Source organism: Chinchilla lanigera, unplaced genomic scaffold (genome assembly GCF_000276665.1).
Source record: "Chinchilla lanigera isolate Chin_1 unplaced genomic scaffold, ChiLan1.0 scaffold00076, whole genome shotgun sequence".
In the NCBI taxonomy this organism is placed as follows: Eukaryota; Metazoa; Chordata; class Mammalia; order Rodentia; family Chinchillidae; genus Chinchilla; species Chinchilla lanigera.
The window spans coordinates 4932265-4959231 of NW_004955477.1; the positions used below are offsets into that span (position 1 = coordinate 4932265).

The 26967-nt window shown below is 42.3% G+C and overlaps 2 protein-coding genes across 6 annotated transcripts in view; one reads left to right on the top strand and one right to left on the bottom strand.

The window, feature by feature from the left end:
* The window catches only part of Dock1 (dedicator of cytokinesis 1), a 518033-nt gene that overhangs the window by 206485 nt on the left and 284581 nt on the right, over positions 1-26967 (top strand). For all 3 annotated transcript variants that reach the window (XM_005402009.2, XM_005402010.2, XM_013503070.1), the window contains exons 26-27: positions 3983-4110; positions 6393-6488. In XM_005402009.2, the coding sequence (XP_005402066.1) occupies positions 3983-4110; positions 6393-6488 (224 nt within the window). The remainder of the gene's footprint in view (positions 1-3982; positions 4111-6392; positions 6489-26967) is intronic.
* The window catches only part of Fam196a (family with sequence similarity 196, member A), a 57951-nt gene continuing 44150 nt past the window's right edge, over positions 13167-26967 (bottom strand). For all 3 annotated transcript variants that reach the window (XM_005402008.1, XM_005402006.1, XM_005402007.1), the window contains one exon: positions 13167-15770. In XM_005402008.1, the coding sequence (XP_005402065.1) occupies positions 15587-15770 (184 nt within the window). In that variant the 3' untranslated portion in view covers positions 13167-15586. The remainder of the gene's footprint in view (positions 15771-26967) is intronic.

Genomic DNA, 26967 nt, shown 5'->3' on the forward strand with positions numbered 1-26967 from the left:
AGGGTCTCACTGTTATTCAAACTTGTGCCCTACTACTTCTTGAAAAAACAGTCTGCAGACTGCATTACAGAAAAAGAGAAACTCCTTTTAAAGTGAGATTTTTGGAACACTTATGTTAGCTCCTGCTGTGAGGGACAGAAACTGAGTGGACACTGTATGGGCTGGAGTCACCCAAGGCAGTAGATGTGTGTATGTACGTGTGTGCACACGTGTGCCTGTGTATGTGTCTAATTTCAATTGAAAAATCTGGCTTTGAATAATGTCATCATTTATGTATTTTATAGCCACTATTTATCAAGGGCTGAGCACCAGACCTGCTTTCTTACATAAGCTTTAACTTGATACCATAATTGTGTAATTGTAAATTAAACAGCCAAATCAGCATACATGTGCATAGATGCCTCTGTGTGCACCTGTTTGCTACCATCCAGATTTGCTCGGAATCTTTTTGGTGAAACCGGATTCCCAGAAAGGTGGGCAAGGCCTGTTAATGGTACATTGTCCTTCAGTTATCTTCCAAGGATGAGAGACTGCTGCTGCTCCAGATGGCAGGGCTCTCCTTACCACCTAACAGATGTGAATCACTATGGTTTGCAGATAAAAAAACAAATACGGACAAAAGTAGGTATCTACCAATTACCCTCAAAGGTAGAGGAGTCTCTTCTCTGCGTTGAGTATATGAATGAACATGCACGCATGCACGCGCACAGCTCATGTCAGATACTAGTTTTATGCTAGAACTATTTTCTGCCCTCACAGAGATTACACTGCAGTGAAAAAAAACATACAGTTAAAATAATCAGTATTTGAAGTGGCCAGGAACTGGACCTCTGAGGCCTGTTGTACGTAGATCTGTGTGTAGAGGCCTACAGATCATGGATCACCAGTGGAACAGACATGTTACTCATGCTGCCTCTCTGAAGGTCATTGGAGATTTGCCTTTCCTCCCCTAGGGGGCTGTAGCAAGGTTCTGTGGACCTGGTGACAGGCAAGGGTGATCCCCTTTACTTTGAAGGCCTGCTTGGGATCCCTAGCATGGGCAATGTGATTGCTGGCCTTTGAGGAAACCTGCTGGCTGGCTGCTCACTGTCTGGTCTTACAGTCATCTCTAGTAGTCTGTATTGTTGGAGATTTCTGATGCTCTTGGTGCTGTAGAAGGGAGATCTTTCATGATGGTATGTTAGGTTGCTTTCTGCAAACTCATTTATCGAGCATCATCTCATTTTATCTTCACAGCCTATGCTTATCCTCATTTCCCCTGTCATGGATGGGGGCATAATGAAGGGTGAGATCAGTTGGATATTAGTCCATCAAAAAGATATTACAACACATGCCTTTTTATTTTCTTACTTAGGGGACTTAGGGGGCTTACTAATGGAATGTCTTTAAAAGTGGCAAAATAACAATGATGGTTCTAAAAGTTTTGCTTTTTTGTTAAGAAAAGCTGGATAGCAGTCAAAGTTAACATATTCCTTGGGGCTGAGTGGATGTTGGGTGGGTGATGGCCTCTCCTTGCCAGATATGAACATGCAGATGTCACCTCCTTCACCCTTGAGTAATTCTGACGAATGAGACCAAAACACACCCAGTTAACTCCAAGAACAGTGCAGTCCGCAATTGCCTGAAATGGTGCTGTAATGTACAGATGTAGCCCAGGACATCTAGGTACCACCTCCCTGAAGATCCAGTTCTGAATCATTCATGAGCATACCCTTCCTTCCAGCTTTTACTGGACAGGCTTCTATCCTATTTGGTTCCGTGCTAAGCCAGCTTCAAAACACAACCTTGATAAGTTTATGTCATTGGTGTTTCTTAGTCACATTGTCAGGGACTATTATCACCTGCTAGGTCTTAATGGCATTAACTTCTCCCTCTGAGATGCCTTGGAAATTGACTCATTCTCCAGAATGGTGGCAGTGGTAGGTATGGCCTCGGGCTTGTCCTGTGTTGAGAGTGAGATACAGAGGCCATGTATTTCCAGAAGGGAGTGATTACTCATCTGGAGAGTCTGAATGGGGACCATATGGAAGGAGATGGCAGGGCTGGGCTTGGGTATGGTTTGGCAAGTAATCTTGCTAGCCCATTGAGCCAGCTTGGCTGAGGGGAGGGGAGGAGTTGGAGTGTTGCCCCACATTAGATGTTGCATGCAGTTAAGGGCAGTAGATTTAGTTACTGGGGGTTGATGTAGCTTGCACATATTGGAGTTTCACAGGAAGATCATTGGGATTTGATATATTTGTGGAAAATACCAGTCAATGTATTAGTATTTTCTAGCCAGGTTTAGTTCCATGACTTCACTTTCTAGTGCTTTTTTCCTTAGTCTGGCCTTGTCTCTGGGTGATTCTCATGCTCCCACGATCTCCTGTAGGACAGCACATTTTGACCTTTTGAATCACTTCACTCAAGTTCAGGGGGCCGTGATTCTCTCCATGAGGACACAGTGTTTCCATGGGTCTCACAGTGAGGGTTGGGTGAGAAGATAAGGGAATTGGCTCAAGGCCTCCCTGACATCAGAAGTTCAGGCACAAAGGAGCCCTCATGGTCCCTCAGACAGCCTCACCTCTGTGTGCTGTGCTTTGTCCCTGACCTGCAGGATTCCAGACATCATCGCTAGCAAGGCTGGCCTGGCCTCTGCCCTAAAGAGGTGCAGCAGTTACCATCGCATGCATTACTTGTACCCAAGGATTATTGTAATTGTGAAGTCAACAAGTAAATCCATATATTCACATACTCGTTGCATAGAACTCCTTCTGGAAATGAATAAATCCAAAGGAAATCTGAGAAAAGCCTAGGCATGAGCTGCCCACATGTAGCCCACTGGGAGACTGCAGCAGAAGGGTTTGTGTTATTTCTGAAATTATTTCCGTGCCTGGGCTTTGCGTCTGTCTCTACCGAGTCCTTCATTACCGCGTTGTCCTTGGGAAAGTTCTGAGTGTTTTTCTGAATACTTACAGGAACCATGCCACTGTTGCCTGCTTTTTTCTTACATAAAAATTTCAGGAAACATTAATGCAAAACATGCTTCTATATATCATTAATGTTGTAAGTCCTGAAATGTACAATCCTAAAACCCAGCAAGAGCTATTTAATGTTGCAGAGCACTGCTGCCTCTCTCCTGCTTTGCATGTTAAAGGAAGTAGTAGTGGCCATGCTAATGTTAAAGTATAAACCTCGTGTTGGAAACAGATAGGTCACATTGGAGAGTATTGATGATAGAGTTATATTGGATTCCCCATTTGTCAGAAACAATTAGGAATTTACTTTTATCTTTAATCTTGTGTCTTTTTCCCTTTTGCTGTTTTTTATTATGAAATCTTTGACTCTATTCCTATTTAAAGAAATGAAAACCCAAGCCTTCCTTGACCTGGACCTTAGCTCCCAGTATCTCTTCATTTTGCAGACATGGTGATGTTCACCAGGGTGGCGTTCCTGTCTCTGAAATTGCCATTTTCTCTTCTCTTTTCTGGCTGTTCCCAGAAGCTTGCTTGAAAAGGGCTCTGTGTACATTTGTCACATCCCAGAGCTGGCCACCTTCTGCTTAGGAGAAGCAGACCATGTCTTGGTTCTCTTAGGAACAGACTATAAAGTCTGCCATTAGAATAATTTTTGGTGTAAGAAGTATTTCTTTTAATATTACAAATGGATGAATTTATAATAGAAAATAAAAACCCAATATCTATGCTTATATTTGTATTTATATACACACTATGGGATATATGTACATGCATGTTATATATGTTTGTGAGTTATTCTATATTTCACGGAGGCACATACATATGTAAGTGTATGTGAATATTGGTATAAATTATTGACATAGCAATAGAAATGATATAGTCAAGTAGTTGGCCCTCTCCAGTTGTCAAGTTTCCATGTTGCAGGACATGAATGCAAAGTGCCTGGAGAAGGGCACACAAGCTTCTAGCAAACATGCGTGGTGCATTGATGGCTCTGCCACTGATTGGCAACTCTGTGTCCCATGCAGACTGCAGAGAGATCCTGCTTCCCATGATGACCGAACAGCTCAAGTACCATCTGGAGAGACAGGAGGACCTGGAGGCCTGCTGCCAGCTGCTCAGCAATATCCTGGAGGTGCTTTATAGGAAGGACGTGGTGAGTGATGGGCCACCTGGCCTGCTGCCTTCTAGGACCGCACAGGCAGCTACATCCTGCCATTTGCCTAAGCCCTGGCCCCGACACGTGTCACATGCCACAGTATTACAAATAGTTTATTTCAGTAGTAATGGTGCATGTCTGTAATCCTAGTGCTTTGGGAGGCTGAAGCCGAGAAACACAAATTCAAGCCAAGCCTGGGCAATTTAGTGAGACCCTTTCTCCAAAAAAGGAAAAGGCGAGCGATGTAGCTCAGTGTGAACATCCTGGGTTCAATCCCCAGGATAGCAAAATGCCAACAATAATATTGGCCTTAATTTTCAATTTAGTCCCTTCCTTTTTTTCTTTAAGGGTAGAGTTGTACCCTTAGGTTATTTTTGTTTGTGTATCGTGATATTACAGTGTTTATTCTTCTGCATTGAATCAGTTTTTTTTATATCCTGTATCTTCTTAGTAAAATGCTTCAGAAGGCCTACATTTTAATTCTTAAGGTTAGATAAAAGAATTTGGTGCTAAAAGTTGGCTAATGTCCTCTATTCTTTCTTGCAAGTCTTAATTTAATTGAAGTATACAGGCACAAACCTCCCTCCTCCCTCCCTCCCCCCCTCTTCTTCCTTCCATCCCTCCTTCCTTTTTCTTTTCCTTTTCTTTTTTTTGTTCTTTTCTTTTCCTTTTTTTCTTTCTTTCTTCCTTCCTTTCTTTCTTTCTTTCTTTCTTTCTTTCTTTCTTTCTTTCTTTCTTTCTTTTTCTTTCTTTTCCTCCCTCCCTTCTTCCTTCCCTCCTTCCCTCTGTCCCTCTTTTTCCCTTCCTCTCTTCCTCCGTTCGTCCCTCCCTCCCTTTCCCTTTCTTTCTTTCCCTCCCTTCCTCTCTCTATCTCCCACTCTCCCTCCTATTCTCTGTTTCTTCTATCCTTCCCTCCTCCTCCTTCCCTCTCCCTTTCCCTCTTTCTCTTTCCTCTCATTTTTTCTCTTCTTTCTCTCTCTCTCTCACCCCCGTCTCCCTCTCTCTCCCTCTCTTTCTCTTTCTCTGCTTCTGATAGTTTAAAGAGAAGAAAGGAGGAAGCCTCAAGTGCATTTTTAGCTCTGGAATTCTGCTTTCTGTTTTCAAACCAGGTGGTTATTTCTTTGTCCCTTTTTTTTTGTGATCAGAAGGCTGTGTAAGCACATACGAAGTCTCACCCTCTGCCTCCTCTCTCAGCATACCATATGTGTTTCTACCTATGTATGCTTGCATGTGTGGTGTGATTAATTTTCCTGCTGGGTCTGGAAAGGTGGAACGTGGGCTGCATCTATCTTTAGGCCTAGCCTTGGTGGATAGGTGTAAGTAGAAGGCATGTTCTGAGCTCCCTCCTTCCTGACCTGGACATCGTTTTGGTCAACATTCAGAGACATGCCTTTCCTCTCCAGCAGTGGCTTGTTCTCTCCAAGCCTGCTTAGGGCTTTGGATGAAAGATATCAGATTTAGTCTATGTATGATGATGTTGATAACTTCCGCTCTTCAGAATATCACCTTTTTGGAAAGGTTTTGGAAACTTAACCCAAGGCTAGTGTCCAGGGATCCCATTCCAGGCACTTCACTTACGTTACTGGAGAAAAGATTGGGTAAAAAGGCTATAGACCAAACCTCTGGGAGGAAGTTGTGATTGCACGGATGGGCCTTAGCACAGCTCTAATGAGGTGACAGTTCATGGAGGAGAATCTACTATTCCATCACACACTAAATAGGAGTGATTTTTTTACTGCTAGAAAGCTATATGGCAGTGTGATAGATAGTTTACTAAATGACTAGGCATTGTGCTCCATGTGACTTGATGAGACTTGACACACAGAACAGGGTGGAGTTATCATCTGCCCGCGTCCCACTTACCAGTGCCAAGAATCTTTAGAAAACTAAATTGGTGGTCTAATCAGGGATCATAAATATTATATTGTTTAACTGGATTTTAAGGTTTACTTAAATTATGATGATGATATAACAAATTATCATTAATGGACTATAATTAACAAAGTGCCCTGAGTTTTCTTTCTGAAGCCTTTTGCCTTTTTTAAAATTTTTTTGGTACTGGGGATTGGACTCAGGACCTTACACTTGGCATGCAGGCACTTGTGCCACTGAGCTATATCCCTGGCCAGGCTTTTGCTTTTGACAAGGACCATTTTTCATCTCGTTAAGAGTTATAATTGATTTATTCCTTACAGGGTTAGTGGATCCAGTGACTACCACGGGGCTCATATGTCCGCGATTGTCTTTGGTGCTGGTTTTCATTTTGTGTCTTCCTCCAGGGGCCGACGCAGAGACACGTTCAGATCATCATGGAGAAACTGCTTCGCACGGTGAACCGAACTGTCATTTCCATGGGGCGCGATTCTGAACTCATCGTAAGTGCTCAGTGACATATGCTTGGGTGCTTAACTGTGGCTGAGAGCATCTTCCCAGGAATGACATTTATTCCCCAGCCCCAAATTCCATCTGCTTCTTATCCAACTGCCATTCTAAAATGAGCTTATTTCCTTAAAATATAGTGAGCAAGTCACAACACAATCTACGTATAGAAAATGTTCTCATTTTCATGATTCTGGAAACAAGTGTCAAAGTTGGAGGGTAAATAAACATTTGGTACTAGATTTCTTATTATTTCTAGGAAAAGAAGTTTATCTTCTTCTAAGTTCTCATTCTGCTGACAGTTTCTTTCTTTATATTTACACTTAAGGTGCTGTTAATAAAATTTTATGAAGGACCTTAAAAAGTAATTGAGGTTACTTAAATGTAATTCCAACATGGCTATTTTGTTGTCAACTTGAATGTGTTACGGGTGTTTCTCTAATGGACAGTAGTTACAATTGGAAAACTATTAATTTTTGCAAGAATATTTGAAGTAAAATTTAGATAAAGTTCAGATCATGATGCCTTTCCTCCCATACTTTATCGCTTCCTTTCCCCCAGTAGCGTTAAGTTTGAATATTGAGGCAAAAGACTCACACATAGGTCCCATTTACGTTTTGCCACTTATTGTACACATTACCATCTAACTGACCTCGCTGAATGGCCTTTGTGCTGGAGGGAACTTTCCTAGTCAAAAAAAAGAAAACTGTTCAGTGTTTTCACTGGCAGTCAGACAAGACACATTGATCTTTCTCGTTGTGTGACCTTGGCTCTGACTGGATAGCTGGGGAGTGAGCAGCTAAGTGGATGTATGTTTCCTTTGGACATTTGGAGCACTGGGTTCAGCTCTGTGTCTGTGGCTGATGTCCGGGGATGGTATGGTTGTGAGTCAATCACCTGCTCTGCGCAGAAGGCCAACAAATGTGGCCTGAATTCGTTTCCGTCTAGTGAAATGATCTATTTCTTGTCTCTGAGTTTCAGGACATGCTGCCATCTGAGTTTTCCTCAGTGTCTCTCGTTTAGATTTGGGTTATCATATGTTTGAATTAGAAAATGAAATATTTTCATGAACTAAACTTTATTTGCAGTAGATTTTTCCATTATTACATGCATATAAATATTTCTGCTTCTTCATATACTTTATTATGGCTGTTCTTTTCCAGAATCTAGAACCACCTTTGTGTGCTTAATGTTGAGAGGAGACAGTGCGTCATGCAGTGGGACTGGTGGCCCTGGGTGTACCCCTGAGGTTTGGTGTTCCTGGCCCCCATATGTACCTTGCACCTACATGAAGTAGGAGGTACCGTGAATGGTGTGTGGCCTGGAGCTGCATCAAGTATTCTTTCTGCTATGACCCTTTTGGGAAAGGCCTGGATTAAAGATGCTGGGGAGGTGGAACACAATGCCACCCAAGGTGTTACACTGAGTGTGCAAGAGGCATCTGGAAGTGTTCTGCTGGGTGTGCAGCAGAGAGTGATGGTAGATATGAAGACAAGGGAACTGATGAGATGGTCTCACCATGATGAGTGTAGTCCTCCTTCTCGTTATGGTGATGCAGTGCTGCTTTTGGTTAGGTTGACATGGTCCCACCTCTCTGTTGGGTGGGACAGTCCTGCCTGTAATAAGGGTGCATTGTCCTACCTCTGGCTAGGGTGGTAGTATTGTGCCTCTGGTTAAGGGGACATAGTCCTGCTGTTTTCTGTAACCTAGGACCTGGCACATGCTAGGTATGTGCTGTACTAACGACTGGGTCCCCAGGTTTCTGGTTAGGGACTGCTTCCTAGTTGTGTTTTCAGTTAATTAATAGCCTCCTGGCCAGCAGTTAAATAAGGAAAAAGAGGGCAAAGAGAAAGCTCATGTAAATTTGACAGGTACTTTAGAATGTGAAGAGATGATGAAACATGTTCATAGCTTGAGCAGAAGGTAGAGTGGAACATGCAGGACATAATGCTTCCATTCAGACCATGTAGTTCAGGATGTCTTTGGAAATTTTCTATCTCAGTCATGATGATAACAGTAGCAACAAAAATGGAGACTCTTTACTGAGTTCCTATTTATGTGCTGGGCACCGTATAACTAACGGAAAAATTCTCATTCTGTTCCCATCTTCATCCTGCAATGTGGCTGCAGAAAATGTCCTGCAGACAGAAGAATCATCAGGACCCTTCACCCGGCCTGGTAACTAGTGTGGAGCCTGGGCATGGTGCCAGAGTTTGCTCCCAGTCTCTGCTATGAGACTAAGACACATGGTGCTCCTGAGTGTGGCCCATTCGGCAGCTATCAGAGACCTGTGAATTGTTTCTTGGTCTCTGCTCTAGTCAGGGAGGCAGTTTTCTAGGGAAAGAAGCCTGTGTGTTCTACCTTGTGTTGTTGCCCTTGGACTAAACTTCAAGGTATCTGGAAGGTGGAAGCAGGGCCAGACCAAAAGTTGCATGCTTATTTTATGAAAGCCCAGGGCTTTTGGGATGTCTCAGCTTGGAGGTGCCCAGGTGGGTGTTTGAAGGAACTCCTAGGAGCTGAGAGACATGGGGATGGCAGTGGGTTCCTACCCTCAGTCTTACCCATTGGTAGCCATGTTCATGTTGGACGGTTGGCGTGAGTTCAGGATACTGTCAGGGCCTAGTGCCACGTTCAGTCCCAACTTGCAAAGCCCTGACTGTTTGAATCAGCAGTCTAACGAGACAGGAAGAAGATTGAAGTCTTAAACTGACTCCTTCCCAATTCTAGCATCTGTGTTACCTATAAAGTTTGGAAAACTAAGCTGTTATTAAATAAATCTTGAAAAAGGATAGTCTGAATGAACTATAATTATTTAATGAGTGATGACATTAAGGTATTTCAGGAATAGCATTTGCCACTCAAAATACAAGTTCTTTAGAAGGACCATTCAGTCATCCACCAACTCCAACTTCTCTCGTAAAGTCAAGAGAGTAAGACTAAAATACTTTCCCTGGTTAGTATGTTTAACCTTGCCCTGCCAATTTGCAGCAGATGTAGATGAATGGATTAACTTCTTAACGTCACTATTGCTCTGTGAATTTAGATTAGAGAAGGATCAGGACAAAAACATCCCTGACAAGGTGGACCAAACCTTAATCAGTGGGCCTTGTAGGATGGAAAAAAGCAGACAATACCTTTAGATCTATTTTGGGTTAGCTGTATCATTTCTTTATTCCTGGGAAATTTCAATCTTGATGTGTTACTCATTTTTACATAAGTGCATTAGAAATTTTAAAACTAAATCAGCTGGAAAGTTTGAAATAATTGTTGAAAGTGAATTTTTTTTAAAAAATGAAAGTGATTTAAAAACTTGAATAGAGATGGTTCCGTAAATTATTTATTCCATAATATTGTCTACAGTAATACTAGGAATGTGACCTTGGTTTCCATTGGGGTATGATGCTAATTGGGAATGCAGTTTTGGACTTCTGTTTCCCCTGTCCGGTTATGTGTGGCATAGAGAACCAGGGATTTCAAATGTAACTGATAAGCTGTAATACACACAATGAGGCTTCTTTCATTGGATATTTATAAAAATTGCACTTTCAAATCAGTTGCATGTCATTTGTTCATTGTATTTGAAATGGTTGTTGGAATGTATTTGATGCATAGAACAAAAATGTCCCATGATCCTAAGCATTATACCAAAAAAAAAAATAAAAAAAAACAACAAAACTCTATTTGGTGGTTTATAAGAATCAAAGGTCCTTCTCTATTGCACTGTAGTCTGATTCTGTGGTATACTTGAGTGAAATACTTAGTTTTATATGAAGTGTGATGTCAGATTTACCTCTCTTTTCCTATTTGAAAGGCTGTCCAGGTCCTCAACATGGGCAGCATTCTTCATCAGTAACTGTGTATCTGAGCGTGGGTGTGTGGTTGGGGTAGGGCTCCTATGCTGTGTGCAGGTGGCCAGACCAGCCATCCGTTGGAGACCTGGTGCCCCTCACACCAGGAGTCTTTGCTGCAGTTATCTACAAAGGATGGATGCCGACAAAATGATTAATACAGGACTGTTCCCTCTCCTTTGACATTAACTGTGTGTTGCTTTCTTTGACTGATCAGATTTATAATCTGTTAATGGATCTCTTAAAAATGTAATCAAGTAGGAAGGACTGTTAAAGTTTTTTGGCCTGTGTGCACATCAGAAGATAGAAAAGTGCTAATTCAGCAAAGTGGAAATGTGGGCCTATTCCAAGGAAAGTTTCCCTTGGAAAATTCATGGAAGCAGACTTAGAGAAGGGAAGGATTCTGCCTGGACTCTCAAGTTACTCTTGTGATGACTGCAGCCTCATGACTCATGGACTAAAGTGATGGACACGGATCTGTTTTCACTCTGGACAACTGCTGTTGGGGACGTCGGTGCTTTGGGGGAAGCGCTTCATCACGACAGCGCCGCCACTGCTTGGGAGTTTGCTGTTAATGAAAACTCAGTGTTTTCTTTGAGCCTGGGTGATTTATAAGGACCTGACATGCTTCCTTATGTGGAAAATAGGGAATTAGAATAGGTTTTTGAGTGAATGTTTTACCACAACTCTTAGTCAGATGTTTTCAAAATACCTGTTCCATTATCCTGCATGAGGTGTTTATTCTCACAGAATTCAAGTGTGAATGTGCTCTTAAAAGTTGCTAATTCTTTTTAAAAAGTTCAGTTGAGATAGGGAAAATATAAATGTTTCAAATGGTCAGTGTGTGGCTTTTGTATACATATTATACAAAGTGCTTCTAATTACACTGTTTGCCTGTAAACCTACTTATAAACATGAGGCTTTCAGAAAATCATCCTAACACATGCTTATCTGTAAGTAGCGATGCCTTCATTTTTATTTGGAGTTGGTATAGCAGTTTTTCTTAATATATTCCTGTGGCCCTGATATTGTTTTCAAGGTTGGTCACTAAGTGGGTTGACAGCAGAAGTAAAAATCATGTCATTGCTTGGTTAAAATGTGTACTTCTTACATATTCGTACCAAACTGCAAAGGTGCTTAATTTGGAGCAATTTAAATTAATTGGAGCAGCTTTCACATGACCGATCAGCTGCCCAAATGCATGCTACACACTATAGCATGATTAATTTATGCCAGTTTAGTCAACAGGATGTTATTTCTGATCTTTGCATCATATAGCTGTTTATTACCATTGAGTAAATTGGCTGTACACTTAGCCCATTCAAAAAGTGCTCATGCTAGAGTTTTTTATAGCTAAAAGAAGGTATGTTGGTGTGCTAAGTGGCTCCTGTGATACTTAGGTAACATTGCACCTATGAAGCTGCCTTGATTAGTAGTCAAGTTAAATGGTACTTGCTGATAAAAATGTTCCCAAAGCACCAATCCGTTTTAGTGATAGGTTTCATAAATGTGTCCTGCTGTTACGTCAGTGTGAAATGCAAAAGTTCACGGCTCTTTGTTTCTAGTTCTTGCTCTCTCCTGTGAAAGGCACAAAGCAAAACACTTCTCAGTTTTAGTTAATGATTGTGTGTCTTTTTTATGGCATGTGTGCAGTGATCCCGCAAGGAAAATGGTGCTGCGAAGCATTCTCCTTGTTTTTGTCAGCGAGTGGGCCCCTGTCGCTGATCCTGGGCCAGGGCTCCTTAGCATTTACCCCTTGTTGACTAGGTGCACTCAGCCCTTTATAGAATAGACAGCACAGCAAAATTGCAGGATGCACAAGAAACTTCTGCCAGTTGCTTATGCTCTTTCTGAGGTAGCAAGGTTTTCCTGTACTTCAGTTCCCTCCTCTTATTTACTTGGACGGCCTTGGGAAGAATGAGTTTCTGAGATCGAAGGAGCAGATGCAGAGGTCCTAGATGTATGTTTTTTGGAGCTGAGTCACACACTTGTGGTGTGACTGTGAGCACTATGTAAAGTAAGGAATGTCCTTGATTATATCTGGGTGTTTATAGGAGAGGATCTTTGAGCTGGTACCAGTAGGTGGCTCACAGCTGATTATAGAATGTGCATGGAACACTCCCCCTACCTTCCCTGCGATGGCACACTGGGCCTGTTTTTATTTCTGCACACAGCACTTGCCTTCATCTTCTGCTTTCTTCCTGAAGAGCCTGTGCAGGTAACAGGAGCCTCATGTCACTTCTGCAGTGCCCCTTCCTTGCAGGTGGCTTCTGTTGTTATAGACACAGGGTGGGGTGGAGGGAAAGGGGGAGGCATTTCCTCCCATAGGCAGCCCAAGTGACAGAGCTGTTTCCCTCCACATCCTGGAGCAAGGCTGGTCTGGTCTCAGCAGGTGAGGCAGGGGCTCAGCCAAGAAGAGGTACTTGTCTCCCATCTCGGGGTGGGGAGAGAGGGAAGAAAGTACGAAGCTTGCCAGTCCCCTAGGGCTAGAGACTGGCTTGATGTCACTTCTAGAGAGAAGCCGCCTGACCTGGACTGAGGGAGGATTTGCATAGCAACAGTCGATGAGTTTAGTTGTCTCCTTTGAGGTTCTTTAAAATATCAGACTTCAGTTAAGTCTACCGTGCTGTGAGGCTCATCTCAGTGGCCAGGCTCATGCCAGAGCACAGGAATGGGCAGGCCTGGTAGCCCTGCCCCTCTGCAAACTATGCGCAGTGCCTAGGTCACACAATGGTTGACCTGCCCAGGACCCAGCCCAAACACCCTTCTTGCCTTTATTATTTTCTTATTTTTATTTTCCCAAAATATTAAGGGCATGAAGTAAGTTTGATGGCCACACAGAACATTACCTTTGCTTTTTTATTTAAAAATTAATAAAGAACCTAATGACAAGTATAATAATTTAATCTCTATACGTAATGCCAGGTGTACATCTACATGTGAAGGGACACTGTATGTTCCACCTTGATTTTATATCGAAGTTGTTACTTTAATCTTTCTAAGAGAAGGATCATCATCTTTCAGTGACACATTGCAATTAAACCATGAAATGATTTTGAAAACACTGTTTTCTATTCAGGATGTTACTATTTTTAGGGTTGAATTAGTTTATCTTCAGTTTCCTTTTTTATTCTGGAAATACAAATCTTTTTTACTTTTTGGTGTAGACTGACTTGAAATTGTGACATTGTCTGTATTATGATGTCCTCTCATGTGGACAGATGGATAGTACTAGTTAGAAAGCTGCTAATACCCTTATTTAACGCACTGAGATGGCTGGGATTTTTAAAACATAGGAGAGATAACTTGTTGCAAACATTTTTATAACTTTAGTTAAAAACAGTATAAAAACATGAAACACGTTTTTAAATTTTTCATTTTTTCACCCACATGAAACAATTGCACTTCCTTCATGGTATGGGATCAACTTGCTTGTTGTTCTTGCACAAAAATATTTCTCAGTTCTATTTACTGCTGTCTAGGGATTTGAACCCTTATTTAGTATTTCACAAAATGGGTATGTGTTTATGTGTTTTCAGTGAAACAGATCTCTGCAGGATTGTTTGAGTAACTTCCAAAGAATGTGTGTACAGTATTCTTTTAGTTTGTTTTCAAGTCCTGATCTGATTGCTGATCACTAGGTTCCTGTAGAACCTAAACCCTTAGTGCTAAACTAAAACTGCTTTAGAGTCGAAAGGAAAATGGACTGCAAGAAGGAGCTCTAATCTGAAAAAAAGCAGGTTAAGATCCTTTACCAAGGTGAGCCACTTTGTGTTTGGCATCGAATCAGCAAGGTGTGTCTTTCTGTACACACGTATGAAACTCCTGGACAGAAACTTGAAGGCTAGGTTTTCTGGTATGTTCACAAACTATTCAAAAATTTAAGTTGTACAAAAAAAGGCAAAATAAGATCCCTACTTCCTATTGTGAAAAGCAAAAAATTGATAGACAAAGTCAGTAATAGACTAGGGGATTTTGATTTCTATAAAAAGATACCTGCAAAGGTGCAAAGAAATGAGTGAAAAAATAAAGGAACTAAGATTTATATAGCAATGTGTAATCAAGAGAGAATTCCAAGTGTTACTGTGGATTTAAAAAATACCTAAAAACATTTGATTCACAGCTTTCCCCTAAGTATGTCATTTAGTACAATTTACTAGTAGGTTAAATGTAGATGACATTAAGTTTGTCCATTGGTAGCAGCTAAACAAAACACAGTTTCTCTTTGAGATGGTCAGATCTTGCACAGTTGTTACAAAGCATAACGAATTATATAAAACGTTTGGCTGCGCTTACAGGGCGAACAATGTCAAGGATTGATCCGCAAAAACACTTTCCGCCATGGTGCAGGAGCCTGTGATTTATTGGTGACTGAATTATCCATTGTGTATCTTTATATGTGTTTTCAGATTCTTGCCAGAATTTATCATTTGGCCTTTGGGTACCAAAAGATTAAAAAACGAGATCTAAGAAAGCTTAATGTCCAATAGCTCTGACCCTGTCAACTTGCAATGATTAAAGGCATGTTTTGACTTTGGGGGACTCCTGGCTGGTGGCTATTGAAAATGAGGAGTAAACATGTTGTAGGTCTGGAGATGAAGAGGATGCTAAATTTGAGGTGTCAATGTGACACTGAGACATGGTCACTTGGTTTAGCGCTACAGCACATGAAGGCAAATATACATAGAGTCACATTTTAGAGATTATTCATGGTCTCCGACCACTTGAAAAAATTGTGCTTTCTCCGGAATTTGATGTGCTGAAAATTGCACTCGCCCCCTGCTTATTTGCAAAATGAAACATAAAAATGAAGTCCTTTGCAAACATAAGGCTTGCTTTTTCTTCTTGTTATTAAAAAAAAAAATAAAGGCTTGGAAATAATTATGAGTTTTAGCTGTGTACAGAGTGACAGCCTGACATTTTGCAGGTTGGAAACGTAATACTTGTAGATCTGGGAGGCAAGGGGAAAGAATTTTACTTCTCATCTTTGACTACATAAGTTTCATTTCAGGTTTTTACATCCCACATCAATGAACTGCAAAGAACAGCTGGCAAGGTGTAAAATTTACTACCTTGCTCTGTTAATGATCTGTTGGTACGAAAGGCCTTTTTGGTACGCAGGGCGAGAAGCAGGGAGTGCGTGTATCGGCACCGCAGTTCTCTCCATCCTGTTCCTCTGTGGAGCAGGATTGACTTAACTCCAGTGGATTTTAAAGATAGCCTTGAGATTCTACACATCAAGAGTTTTAAAGGAACCAGAGTTTCCATCTTCCGTGCTTTTTAGACTCAGTTTTGGATTTTTGCTTGGGCGTTGAGGAGGATGTCTCCTGAGTGTAAGGCGAAGGTGCAACCTGAGTTTCCTCAATAGGGTTCAGTTTCTTCAGTACGGGCTGGAGTTTGTCTTCCTGCTGCTTAAAATCCAGCTCCACACTAGAAAGACAAAATGAAGAATTTAGCGCTTGATCTTTGTAGTATCAAAATTCCCCTTAGGGACAGCAAAATACAGAAATACCATACCAGGGTAATGATCATTCACATTTTGTTTATAATGTAATTTTATGGTTTAACATTACGCAATGGGCTATATTATATTTTTGCTCTAGACTGCTGTGAAATGTTTCAAACAGGCTCATTTTCTTTGGAAAATAACTTATTTACTTTCATGGGTGAATCTTCAAAGTTTGGTTAATGTACACAGTTGGTATCCAAGTATAGAATGTATGAGCTGAAATGAAAAATGCGAAATACAAATAACTTCACTGTTCATCCTTAGAGTGTCCACGTGTGCTTTGTGAAATAAAATAGATAACCCAAACAGGTATAGGTAGAAGTCACCTTAATACATACATACCAGGAGAAAGCAAGCTCTGCTTCTGTCCAGCCTGTCACAGGGCAGACAAGTCTATTTATCTCACCGGAAACCATTGTGAAATGAAATGACTTTGTCTTACATTCTCCTTGCAAAATGCTAAGAGCCATAGTGTCAAACTTACGCTGGGGAGAAGAGTGTGTTTATCCAGTCAACACCACTGAATGTTACTGAGTTGTTATCTAACACTGTTTTCCAGGAAGCAGCATAGATAGTCTGTTTGGTAAAAGCTTAACAAAACTGTAATTACATCATTGGAGCTACAGTGTGCAAACATGTAGCTGGGCGGAGGGACTTCTGCCAGTGGTGATGTGTGTGTTAGAAAGGTGAGATTAAAGGTGACTTAAGAAATAGGTATTGTTTCTTAGGAAATTTCTCTGAAGAATACTGTCAGCTTGTGTGGAGTCCTCCCTTCTTGCCATGTCTTTAGAAAGCAGCTTTCCAGGTCTCCCGTCTCTTACTCCTAGTGGTTCCTCTTGGCAGAGGGTAGGACCCCTTCTCCCAGGTGTCATTTTTCTGAGGTGACCCCCAGCACTGGGGAGCTTTTTATCCCTTCTTGCTTAGCCCCACCCTTCAAAGCACTCCTGTGGTTTGGGCCAGGATGTTACATCATACCATGCTTGGGAGAATTCTGCTGTGTCCTCTTCCTTGTCTGGATGTCAAACTAAATGTCAGTAGATTTCAGCAAAGTCTCAGTGATGATGATAATGCATGAGCTCTTAACATTTTGTAACCATTGGAACCATAAACCATTTATAAACATGAAATCCTTTTGATTTAGAGAACCATTAATCCTAGCCAAATTTTGACATTTTGGAAAGACAAAACAGCAAAGCTGTATTATCTGGAGTTTTAAAAATAAGTTCAAGCCCCATCTAATGGACCGTTCCATGTTTTAAATCCAGTGCTTCATTTTTCTGATTGTCAGGGACTATAATGTTACTCAAAAATCAAAACCAAAATTGTTAATGTAGTTTATGGCCAGTCACCCTCTGCACCCAGAACAAGACTTAGTCTTTTCCCCATTTCATAGGCTATGTTTTGATATACCACAGTTTACAGAAATCGAATAAAACCTCATGAACTCTAGGATTGCTAATCTAGACTATGTGATGGTGGAGGTGTGGTCCCTCTTAGAGACAGCTACAAAGAGTGTAGGCTTCAGGGTGTACTTCATCTCTGAAATTCCCGCGTCAGCTCTGTGAGGTGGTGCCACAGAAAGAACATGCGACTTCTGCCTTGGTATAGGAGGTAGGAGTAGGGGATTCAAGTAAGCCCCTTATGCTATTTAAGCTCTTTTCCTGCATCTCAAGGAGAGGTAATAATTATTTTCTTATGGAATTGTGGTAAGGTCCCTGCTCAAAAAAAAAAAAAAAGATGTTCATGAAAGAGATTCCTAAATATATGATGCAATTCAGCTATCTTTTAATTTTTACTTATCTGTTGATCACTAATTTTATAATGGGAATAAGAGAAAACTCATAAAGACATCTGTTCTTCTACTGGGATAGTTAAGCAGGAAAGTAAGAACATTTATGTCGAGTCTGTGAGGTGCAGTGCGTTGAGTACAGAAGAGAAATTTTACCAAGATGCTTGTGAATACTGAAAGCATACCCTCCAGGTCACAGCCATTTCACCTGTCCCAGATAGGTTTTGAGTCATATTGATGGAGGGCGGGCACTCCGATTTCCTAGGCTAACAGTACAGTTCTGTGTACCTGTCATTACTGAAATCCTATTAAGCAGCTGCATTGGGAATCCTGTTATTAACCAATTTATCACATCGCAGAGCCATGTAATCACACAGTAATCTAATATGAGTTCTGGTTAACAAAATGACTCAACTTTATCTGTCAAGTGGGATCCTATTTGCACTGCCCCAGTCACTTCCCTGGGAAGCTGTAGCTGGGGTGGTTTGTTAAGGGAGGGTGACCAGAGCCCTGTGGGTACACCCCGGGAAATGCCTACAGCCAATGTCAGTGAGGTGACCATGAGCCATGCTCTTCCTCCCCCATCTGTAGCATTCAGATTGCAGTGCATCTACTTGTAGGATGAAGTCTGCTTCAGCAAGGCACACAGTGGAGGGGTGTACACTGGCTGTTAGGTAGGAATAATATGCAAAACTGTATGGCATTGTCCGCGGGGACTTTCAGTGGGAAAGAGGCACCCCAGATCATTAAGGCTCTGAAGCAGACAGCTGACTGGACAGGGCACTATCACAAGCTTAAGAAGCTGGTCAGCTGTGGCTGCCACAGAACAAAAATCCCTGTGGTCTTATAGTCCAGTGGCCAATAGAAAGCAATACCTGCTGTCCTTGTGAGAAGAGAGGACCTGGACATTCCTGAGCACTTGATACTTCTGTGCATAACCCCCACTCCCTGTTGGCCACCAAGTTGTCCAGAAAGAGCCTGGGGCTACCTACCAGAGCACCAATGCCCCATGCTGTGCCCTCTTACCTTGACATCAGAGAGACCAGCCCCTGCCTGCTGCCTGAACACATGGGTAGGGGCAGTACTGTGGCAAGGTTTTTCTCCTTGTCTCCTTCACGGTCATCCTTTTTTACTGAGAACACCATTCCTGGCTCTGTGAATGGTTGGCCATTCCCTGTTCTATTGTTTCTACTTACACATACCCTCCAGACTGCTGACCACCTTCCCACAAATACTCTGTCCTCCATCCTTTCTGAATTCCTTGTGTGCATTAACCTTGAGGAATTACTGTATTTGTTTTTCTATTATTTTGCCTCTATCTTCCCAAAGGCAGGTGCCATTCAGGGAGGAGCATTATCTGTTCCCAGCACCCAGAGAAGGGCCTGAGTCACTTAGCTGCCTATGTCATAGATCCAGAGGAAATACACAGAAACAAAGCCTTAGAGGCAAGCCTTGTCTTGACCTTTGACTCAGCTTGCTGACCCGCTTCATCCTGGTCAGTGATATTGTCACTACCTCCTCCACCTCTCCTGACCCCTGCCTCCTCTTGCACAGGTACATAAAGATTGTTCTGGAGGCAGCACTGGGCAACCCCTACAGGTGCAATGCACAGCCTGGCCCCACTTTGTCAGCGCCATATGGAAGAACACTGGAACATGTACTGCTGAACACACACTGGGATCTTTGGGAGCCCAGTTCCTGCACCCTGATTTCATACTCTGTCTTGCTAGGTGTCTACAGGGGCATCACTGGTGGCATCAGCAGTTTATGCCTGCAGGTAGCCAGCTGCTCCTGGTGCTACGTTAAGGGGTAGCTGGGCATTTCGTTTTATTCCTTTTTATTTTTCCTGTGGCCTGGAGAAGAATATGGGCCCAAGCTCTTGTTTTGTTTATGTGATGGTGCTGTGGTTTTGTTTTTTTCTGGTGTTGCTTGTAAGTGTCATCCGAGGCAGCACGCCTCCACCACATTGTTCCGACCTGCTGTCCCAGGGTGGTACTGGCACCGGAGCTTATCCTGTAGCCATCCAGGCAGATGGGAAGTCTGGGCTCCAGATCCTTTTGTCTTAGGAGTCCTTGCAACCGTTTGGGTCTCACCGTTTAGTAGTACTTGAGGCAGGGACCCATTCGTGGGCTACCCAGCTCATGGGCGCAATCCAGCCTTCTCAATACTCAGGCCAGGGCTGTGCACATCATGCTGAATGCTTATTCCTCAGCAGGGTAAGAACCCTGGAGAAAGTCCTGATTCTTAATTCCAAAGCACAAATCTGAGGGCTGGGGGCCAGGCCAGCCTTATCTGGACAAGGCATGCTCTGCCCTAACGCCTGAGTCAGATAAAGCTTGCAGATTCTGTTGGGAGAACAGAAAGAACCTTGGGCTGCTGGACATATTTACAAGACATGAGCTCAGGAATAGCAGTTATGGCCTGCTGTATCACTCCTCTCTTTGACCTTGTGGCCATTCTCCTTTCTCAACCATCCAACAAAATGCTTCCTGTGAAGAACTCCCTACGAGTGGAGACCCTGTGGCTGCGCACACCCCTGCAGAGCCTTGGCTACACTCTGACACATTGTGATGCATGATTCAGGCAACTGGGAGTAGGTTTAATTTCTGTGGTTAGTATTTTGGTGTTAAAAGTGGAATTTAAGAATGAAGACCATCTTACAAAAGTACTGCTCTGTACATTTCCTAAGATGTAAAAATCTGCCCTAAATCTCAAGCTGCTCTTTCACTGGGGACTGTGCTGAGTTTCGTAGTAATATATCTCCCACACAGTTCACTGGATCCTGCAGAACAGGACCCTCTGTGCTTCTCTAGTTTCTCCTGTTTGTCTGATGTTCCCATAAATACTTAGCCTGTGCATGTTTCCTTCCCATCCTGTCACTGATTCCTCTGGTTAAGACGAATGCATTAAACAGTCTCTCCAGTTCTTTCTGTGTAGCACTTAGGAGTTAAAAGCAGGTGAGTTTGGCTTGCAAGCACCTGCTTGTTTTCTGGAGTGGAAGAAAACCTGAAATCTTTGATTTCTCTATCCAGGGAATGCCACGTGGCTCAGTGGGCTGGGGATCTGAGGCCTCTGCCTTTAATTCTCTTTGAATTAGATCACAGAGTCCCTGGTGCTAACTCAGGCTCTGTACTGACTCACATTCTGCCACTGTGGATAAATCAGCTCACCTTGGGGACTTGAGTTCACTTGGCTGTGAAATGATGGTCGAGATACACTCCCACTCACAGGGTGGTTCTGAGGAGCAGCATGTGGGGCACAGAGAGCCAGCATGGCTTTGGATAGGACAGATAACGTCCCTAACCTGCAACACTTGATGTTAACTGGCTCTGTCCCTTGCATGTGGGGGAATGTAGGTATGTTCTTTCCTTTGGCTTCCTTTTATCTGCATGATCCTGGCCACCCTTCCAGGCAATGGAAGAGCCAGAACCTAAAATAGCCACCATTCTTTTTTGAATACATCTCTATCAGACAACTTGAGGGGCACCGTCAACTCAGAATGTTGAAATCAGAACCCCCCCATCTGCTTGTGTGTCCTTTCACACATGGCTGGCAGCCACTGTTCCCCCTGCAGGCCAAGCCACACACCTGACAAAACCCCACTCATCCTGCCCGCACCTCCTTCTGCTGAGTCCACTGGTTTGTGTTCAAGAAAGTCTCTGGCATCCTTTCCTCTTGGTCACACACATCTGTCCTAGTCCAGAACTTCAGCATTCTTGCTCTGGCCATTGGAATAGTGGAGTCTCGTTCTCACTCTTTCTCTGTTTCCCTCCGTCTCTCCCTCCCTCATCAGGTTCTTGCTCATCTTTCAAAACTGAGGTCCCATGTCACCTGTCTTTAACTGCATGTAATAGAATAACCAAGTTCATCTACCCTCTGGTTATTTATAAACACCCCTTGAATGAAATGGTCAGCTTCTCTCCTTTTTTCCGCTACAGCAAGTCTTACATTGCATGGAGTATTTTCTCCCAGGTCTGTAAACTCCCTGAAGCAGTGACCATATTGAATTCATCTTTGAATGTGGTACGGTTATCACAGTGCTAGCCTCAGAGTAGCTCTCTTTATTTAGTAAGTTGAAGTAAACGGATGGGCTGAACCAAAGCCCCTCACTTCTAATCTCAGGAAACTTGCTATTTTATTTTCTGTTTTACATTTAACAATTGTTCTATTTATAGAATTCTACTTATTCTACCTATACAATTTATTATATGTAATATGTATATATTATATGTCTCTATTTCTTTACGTATATATTCAACTTGTATATGTATCTCATGCCAGTAAAGGATTAATGATTTATAATTACTAGGCTTTTAATACTTTAAACATAGAAATGATTCACTACCATTTCGTATCATTTCCTCAGCACTATTGTATGTAGTAGCTGAATAATCAAATAATTGGTACATGTCTATAGAATCAGTATAATGTTTAAAATACCAGAAATGGGTGGTTAATTATTAATACTAGAACTATAATATCTGTCCTCTTTTCCTGGTATATTGTGACAAGGAAGTCATCACAATTTTTTCCCAAATATTAGCCAGATGTAATTAATTATATTATGAAGTATCCAAACTTAATAGATAGTGTTAGAGTTAAACAGTGACCTTCATGGGTACATCCCGAATTTGTTCCCTGACCACAGTGGAGGTCGTGTGTAGAGGTCTTACTTGACCAAAGTTCCATCCTTCCTGCTATTCTATCTGTAACTATCTCTGGTGTCTAGGCCTTGTCTGAGGGCCCAACTCTCAGGCTAGCTTAGATGTATATAAATCAGGCAACTAAATTTTGGTTATGGCAAGGCAAAGACAAATTCATTTTTATAACTTCTGCTCATAATAACTTCTTCAATAGGAAAGAAACCAGATGACTAAACAAGATTGTAATATGTGCATAATTTTATGGCTTCCATATCTTATAGAAGCCACAAAATATCCCCCTGGAAGCCACAAAAATAAAACATTATAAAAGATCAGTAATTTATAAAATGAAGCCAGTCAATATACTATTGTCCCCAGCCACAATGAAGAGCACATAGTTTCCTGTCTTTAGGGTGTAAAGTAACTATCATAAAATGAAGAAAACAGAAGACTACTGTTGTGTCTAAAACTGGTTGAACTGAGCCACTCTGGTGCCAGGATTTGGCCACGATCTTGGGCATTAACTTTGCTTCCCATTCTCAATTTGGAGATGAATACTCCTTAATTCACTGAGGCAGATGACTTCCTGGGGTCACTGGGCTGGTCCAGACTTCCAGGCTGCTCCTCCATCCTACTATTTGCAGAGAGAACTGTCTCCACAAGTGGTGTGCAGTCATAGTGTCCTCACGCACAGAGAACCATTAGCTGCTTGTGCCACAGACTTGTCTAATCTCCAGCCTTGCCATCTGCCTCCAGGATGTCACCATTAGGAGCGAGTTTCTTTTAAGAGGACTGGAGGCAGGGAAGAGGCCGCCAGGCAGACCCCAAACTACTCCATTTTCAGTTGTAAATTCCCCAGGGAATTTCATTAGCCAGAACTGTGGGCATGGCAGTAAGACCGAATTCTGTGTTTAATCCTTAGAAAAGTCTCAATTTTTTCATCTGAAAATGAGTTACATTTATTTCTCTGTGAAACAGGTAAGTTTCCTTGCTGTTTTGCACATTGGTGAAGGGCTCCTTAACTTTTACCTTCGGCCATAACGAAAGGCGAGGGTTAGTCATGTAATTAGCCTTTCTCCGCTCACTAAAATTTAAGCATGTAATTGCTTTACAAATAGTATGTTGTGATGAGTAACCAGTTTTAGAGCTCTAATCAGTTTTAACTGCATCTACATAAAGGAAGTAAGGTGTTTCTAAAGGGTAGTGAAACGACTAAAACTTAAATCATCACATATTATGGGAAAAGGTATATTTAAAAAATTCTAATAGAAAAAGAGCTGGGATTATGATCTTTGGGAATTTTCAAGGAGAATTTTGAGGCCCATCAAAATCATTCGTTTTTTCTTTTTTTTTTTTACTGACTTAATTTACTTTATTAAAAATATCTCCTTACACTAGCAACATGTGGAAGGCATTATCCCAGGATTCTCTTTCATCATCTTCGTCCCACCCAATCCCTTACTGTAGGTTCTGAGAGCACAGTGCTAAATACTAGACAGAAAGTGAGTTTCCCCCACACCATTTTATGTTGCGGAGGAACTTAATATGCACAAGTGGTAGTAGCTAAAGCAGTACTGGAAAGGGCACTGCCACCACAAGATAATCACTGGATGACAAAGGCTGCAAAGACGCCGCTCCGAGTGGCTCTGGACAGGCTAGGATTGGCAGCGTTTCTGCATACAAATGCAATCACCTCTCTCAACAATAATATTTCATTAGTCACGAGGCTTTCCTTTCTGCCGCCTGTCTCGTCTGAACCACCCTGGCCAGCTCCCTTCATGTAGCGCACTCCGAATCAGTGCAGGATCGTTGCCCGTGTTCATCTGGACATCTGAGAAACCTTATATTCTGTGCTCTTACTGGGGCGACAGTAGATTACAAAGGATGATTAGAGAAACTGCAACTATCACTTCTCTGCGTTTGTCATTCAATTTCTTAATGTTACATATTGTCCTCGTTTTTCCCAAGCTCTTCCAGTCATTTTGGGAAAGAACTTGCATAACTGAGAAGCTTTCTACTTGAGATGCAGTCAAAAACTGTGGTGTACTAGAACATTCCACAGCTGCTGTAAGGATGTGTAGCCAGGCATCCCCTTTCATCCTTGGAGATGCTCTGGCTGTTCTTCCCATAGTTCTCCCAGTTTTTCCTGACTAGCCGAGGGAACTGTAGAAAACATATCGAAGTCCCCCTACCTTGGCATCCCTCCCTAGTGATTCTAGCTCTGTGTCTGCTTTCTGCCAGGAAAAGCACGCAGTCTTTCTTCCCCGCCTCCTCATCTGCTTTTCGTGCCCATGCATCTGTGGTGCACACTTTCAGTACCGAAGACTCCCCTTGGCCCTAGCCCCGCTGTTACCCTCCTCCCCGACGCTTATAGTGAGGTGTGTACAGGGGCACCTTCAGTCAGTTTCAGACTCCTCCCCATCACCTGGTGCCTGGAGCATAGCCGCTCTCCTAAGGGTCTCTGTTCAATAATTGCATATGAGCATGAAAGGAAAGGATTCAGGCATTTTATCAAGATGATTTTTTGAAATCCTTGACCATTATGGGCTCCTATCAAGATGATGGGAGTATGATACAGACAGGAGGACATTCCAAAGCTCCTTCCCTTTCTGTTGTAAACAGTGATGGGCAGACCACGGCATTCCCATCCATTCAGTTCCCAGCCCACTCACTGCATGATTATTAATGTCTCTTGAGGCCATTTGTATGGGGCCTTAGTGATACAGAACTGAAGGTGTATACAGCATTCTCCTGGAGGATTCATTTGCTCAGGTCTTATAACCAGCAGTAGGAATTGTAGTACTGCAGGAAAACATTTGAAATTCTGGGAGTTCTCTTTAATTTGGTTTTTGTTTGCCTGTTTTTGGTTTTTTGCACACCTGGGGATTGAACCCAGGACTTCCTGTGTTCTAGGCAAGTACTCTATCACTGAGCTACATCCCCAGCCTTCTTTAATTAATGTAAGTCACCATTATTATCTTTTAAATCTCACTTCCATCTCTAAAATCCTTTTCTACAAAAACATACAAATTCAAATTTAGGCCATTTTCTTGCAGTATTATTTTCCAAATTAACCATTCCAGTAAAGGAGGGAAAGGATGGATTAGCCAATGTTATCTTTCATTGTTCCTTTCCAAAACAAAGTCTGAACAAAAGGTGAATCAGCTCTAGTGTGACTCATCAGATTAGTCTGACAAAGGAGCTACTAAGATAGGCTGGAGACAAAAGATTTCAAGTACTTATGAGGAAAGATTATATTAGTAATTTATCCTTAAAACATTTTCTGAACTAATTAAAGCATATTTTGACAGGAAATATGGATGACAAGCAGAAAAGTTTTACTTAAAGAAAACAGCAATTTGAAAACCTCTTCATCTTTTTTCATTCTGACATGCTCCTTAATTTGAATATCTCAGTTGGTCCAGATCACAATCAAAGGGTTGTCATCTTAGGGAAAAAATGTGATGATGTCAGCCATTTCCAAGTTTCCAGTTATCAGAAATATCCCTGTGGTACGCGGTATTGCAGTGGACTAGTAAGCAGAGCGATTGGTTCTCTGCAGAATACAGAAATTGATTTGCCAATAGAGGAATGGATGTTTTGTGGTGGAGAAATGCCTGTGACTCCATAATTTTACCCCCACGTACACACCCTGTTAAAATTCTCAGATCCATTCCCTTCATAATTCAAGTAATCTCCTTTTGGGTTTCAGGGCCGGAAGGGATCCCTGTGTGCAGTTGTGCCGGACTCCAGCCCATGATAAAGGGTGTGGAATCTCAGCCCTGACCTCTGGGCACCCAGATTGGGATGGCTTTGATAGGCTGATGCTTCCAACGTTTTGCTTGTGGTACTGGCAGCCTTTTCCTGAAATTGCTTCAAGACCTTTTGTCCTTTTGTTGTTTTTTCCAAGCCCTGTATATTTCCGTGACAGAATCATTTTTTATGGAGAAATATGTACTGCCATCCATGGCAGAGGTACACATTTATTACTGGGCTATGTTTATAAAACTGCATACAACCAGGTCTTGAACATGGCACCCTCATCTCCCTCAGCCAAGCGTTATTGGAAACACACGTACTCTGACTCTGCTCCAAGAGGGCAGCTGGGCTTTGAGTGAAAAGCAGTGTTTAAATGCAGGACAGGAGAGGTCAAATTCATTGACCTCTAGGGCTCTCCGCCTGCCAGCAAGCAGGTATGACAAATTACAACATGGGGACGCAGGCAGCTGTCGCGGCCTTTCTTGTGCTTCAGCCTCTGGGACAACCACACTTGTGTGACATTTTAAGATCTCTGTATTTTGAAACTCCTTTAAACTACTCAATCCCAAGACACTCCAGGCTTCCCATGGGGAGGTAGAAATGGTGTTGTGGGACCTCACAGCAAATTTCCTGCGTTCTTGAATGCACACTGTTGTACCCAGGAATCTAGGGGCTAAAGTTAGGTTTTTCGATTAAGTGCAAGGTGTCTGACCTTGTGATAAACTTCCCGTCTCCTGGGGTTATCTGTGTATAAGACATCCAATTGCCCTGTTTCTGCTAGTGTATCAGTCTTTGGTGTTTGGATGGGATTATAGAAGCTCCTTTAACTGAAGCCCCGTATGAACCACCACCATCTTTTCCTTCTGTGACATTGCTAACACCTGCACAAGGCCAGAGCCTCCCGAGTAACCGACTTCTTTCTTGTTG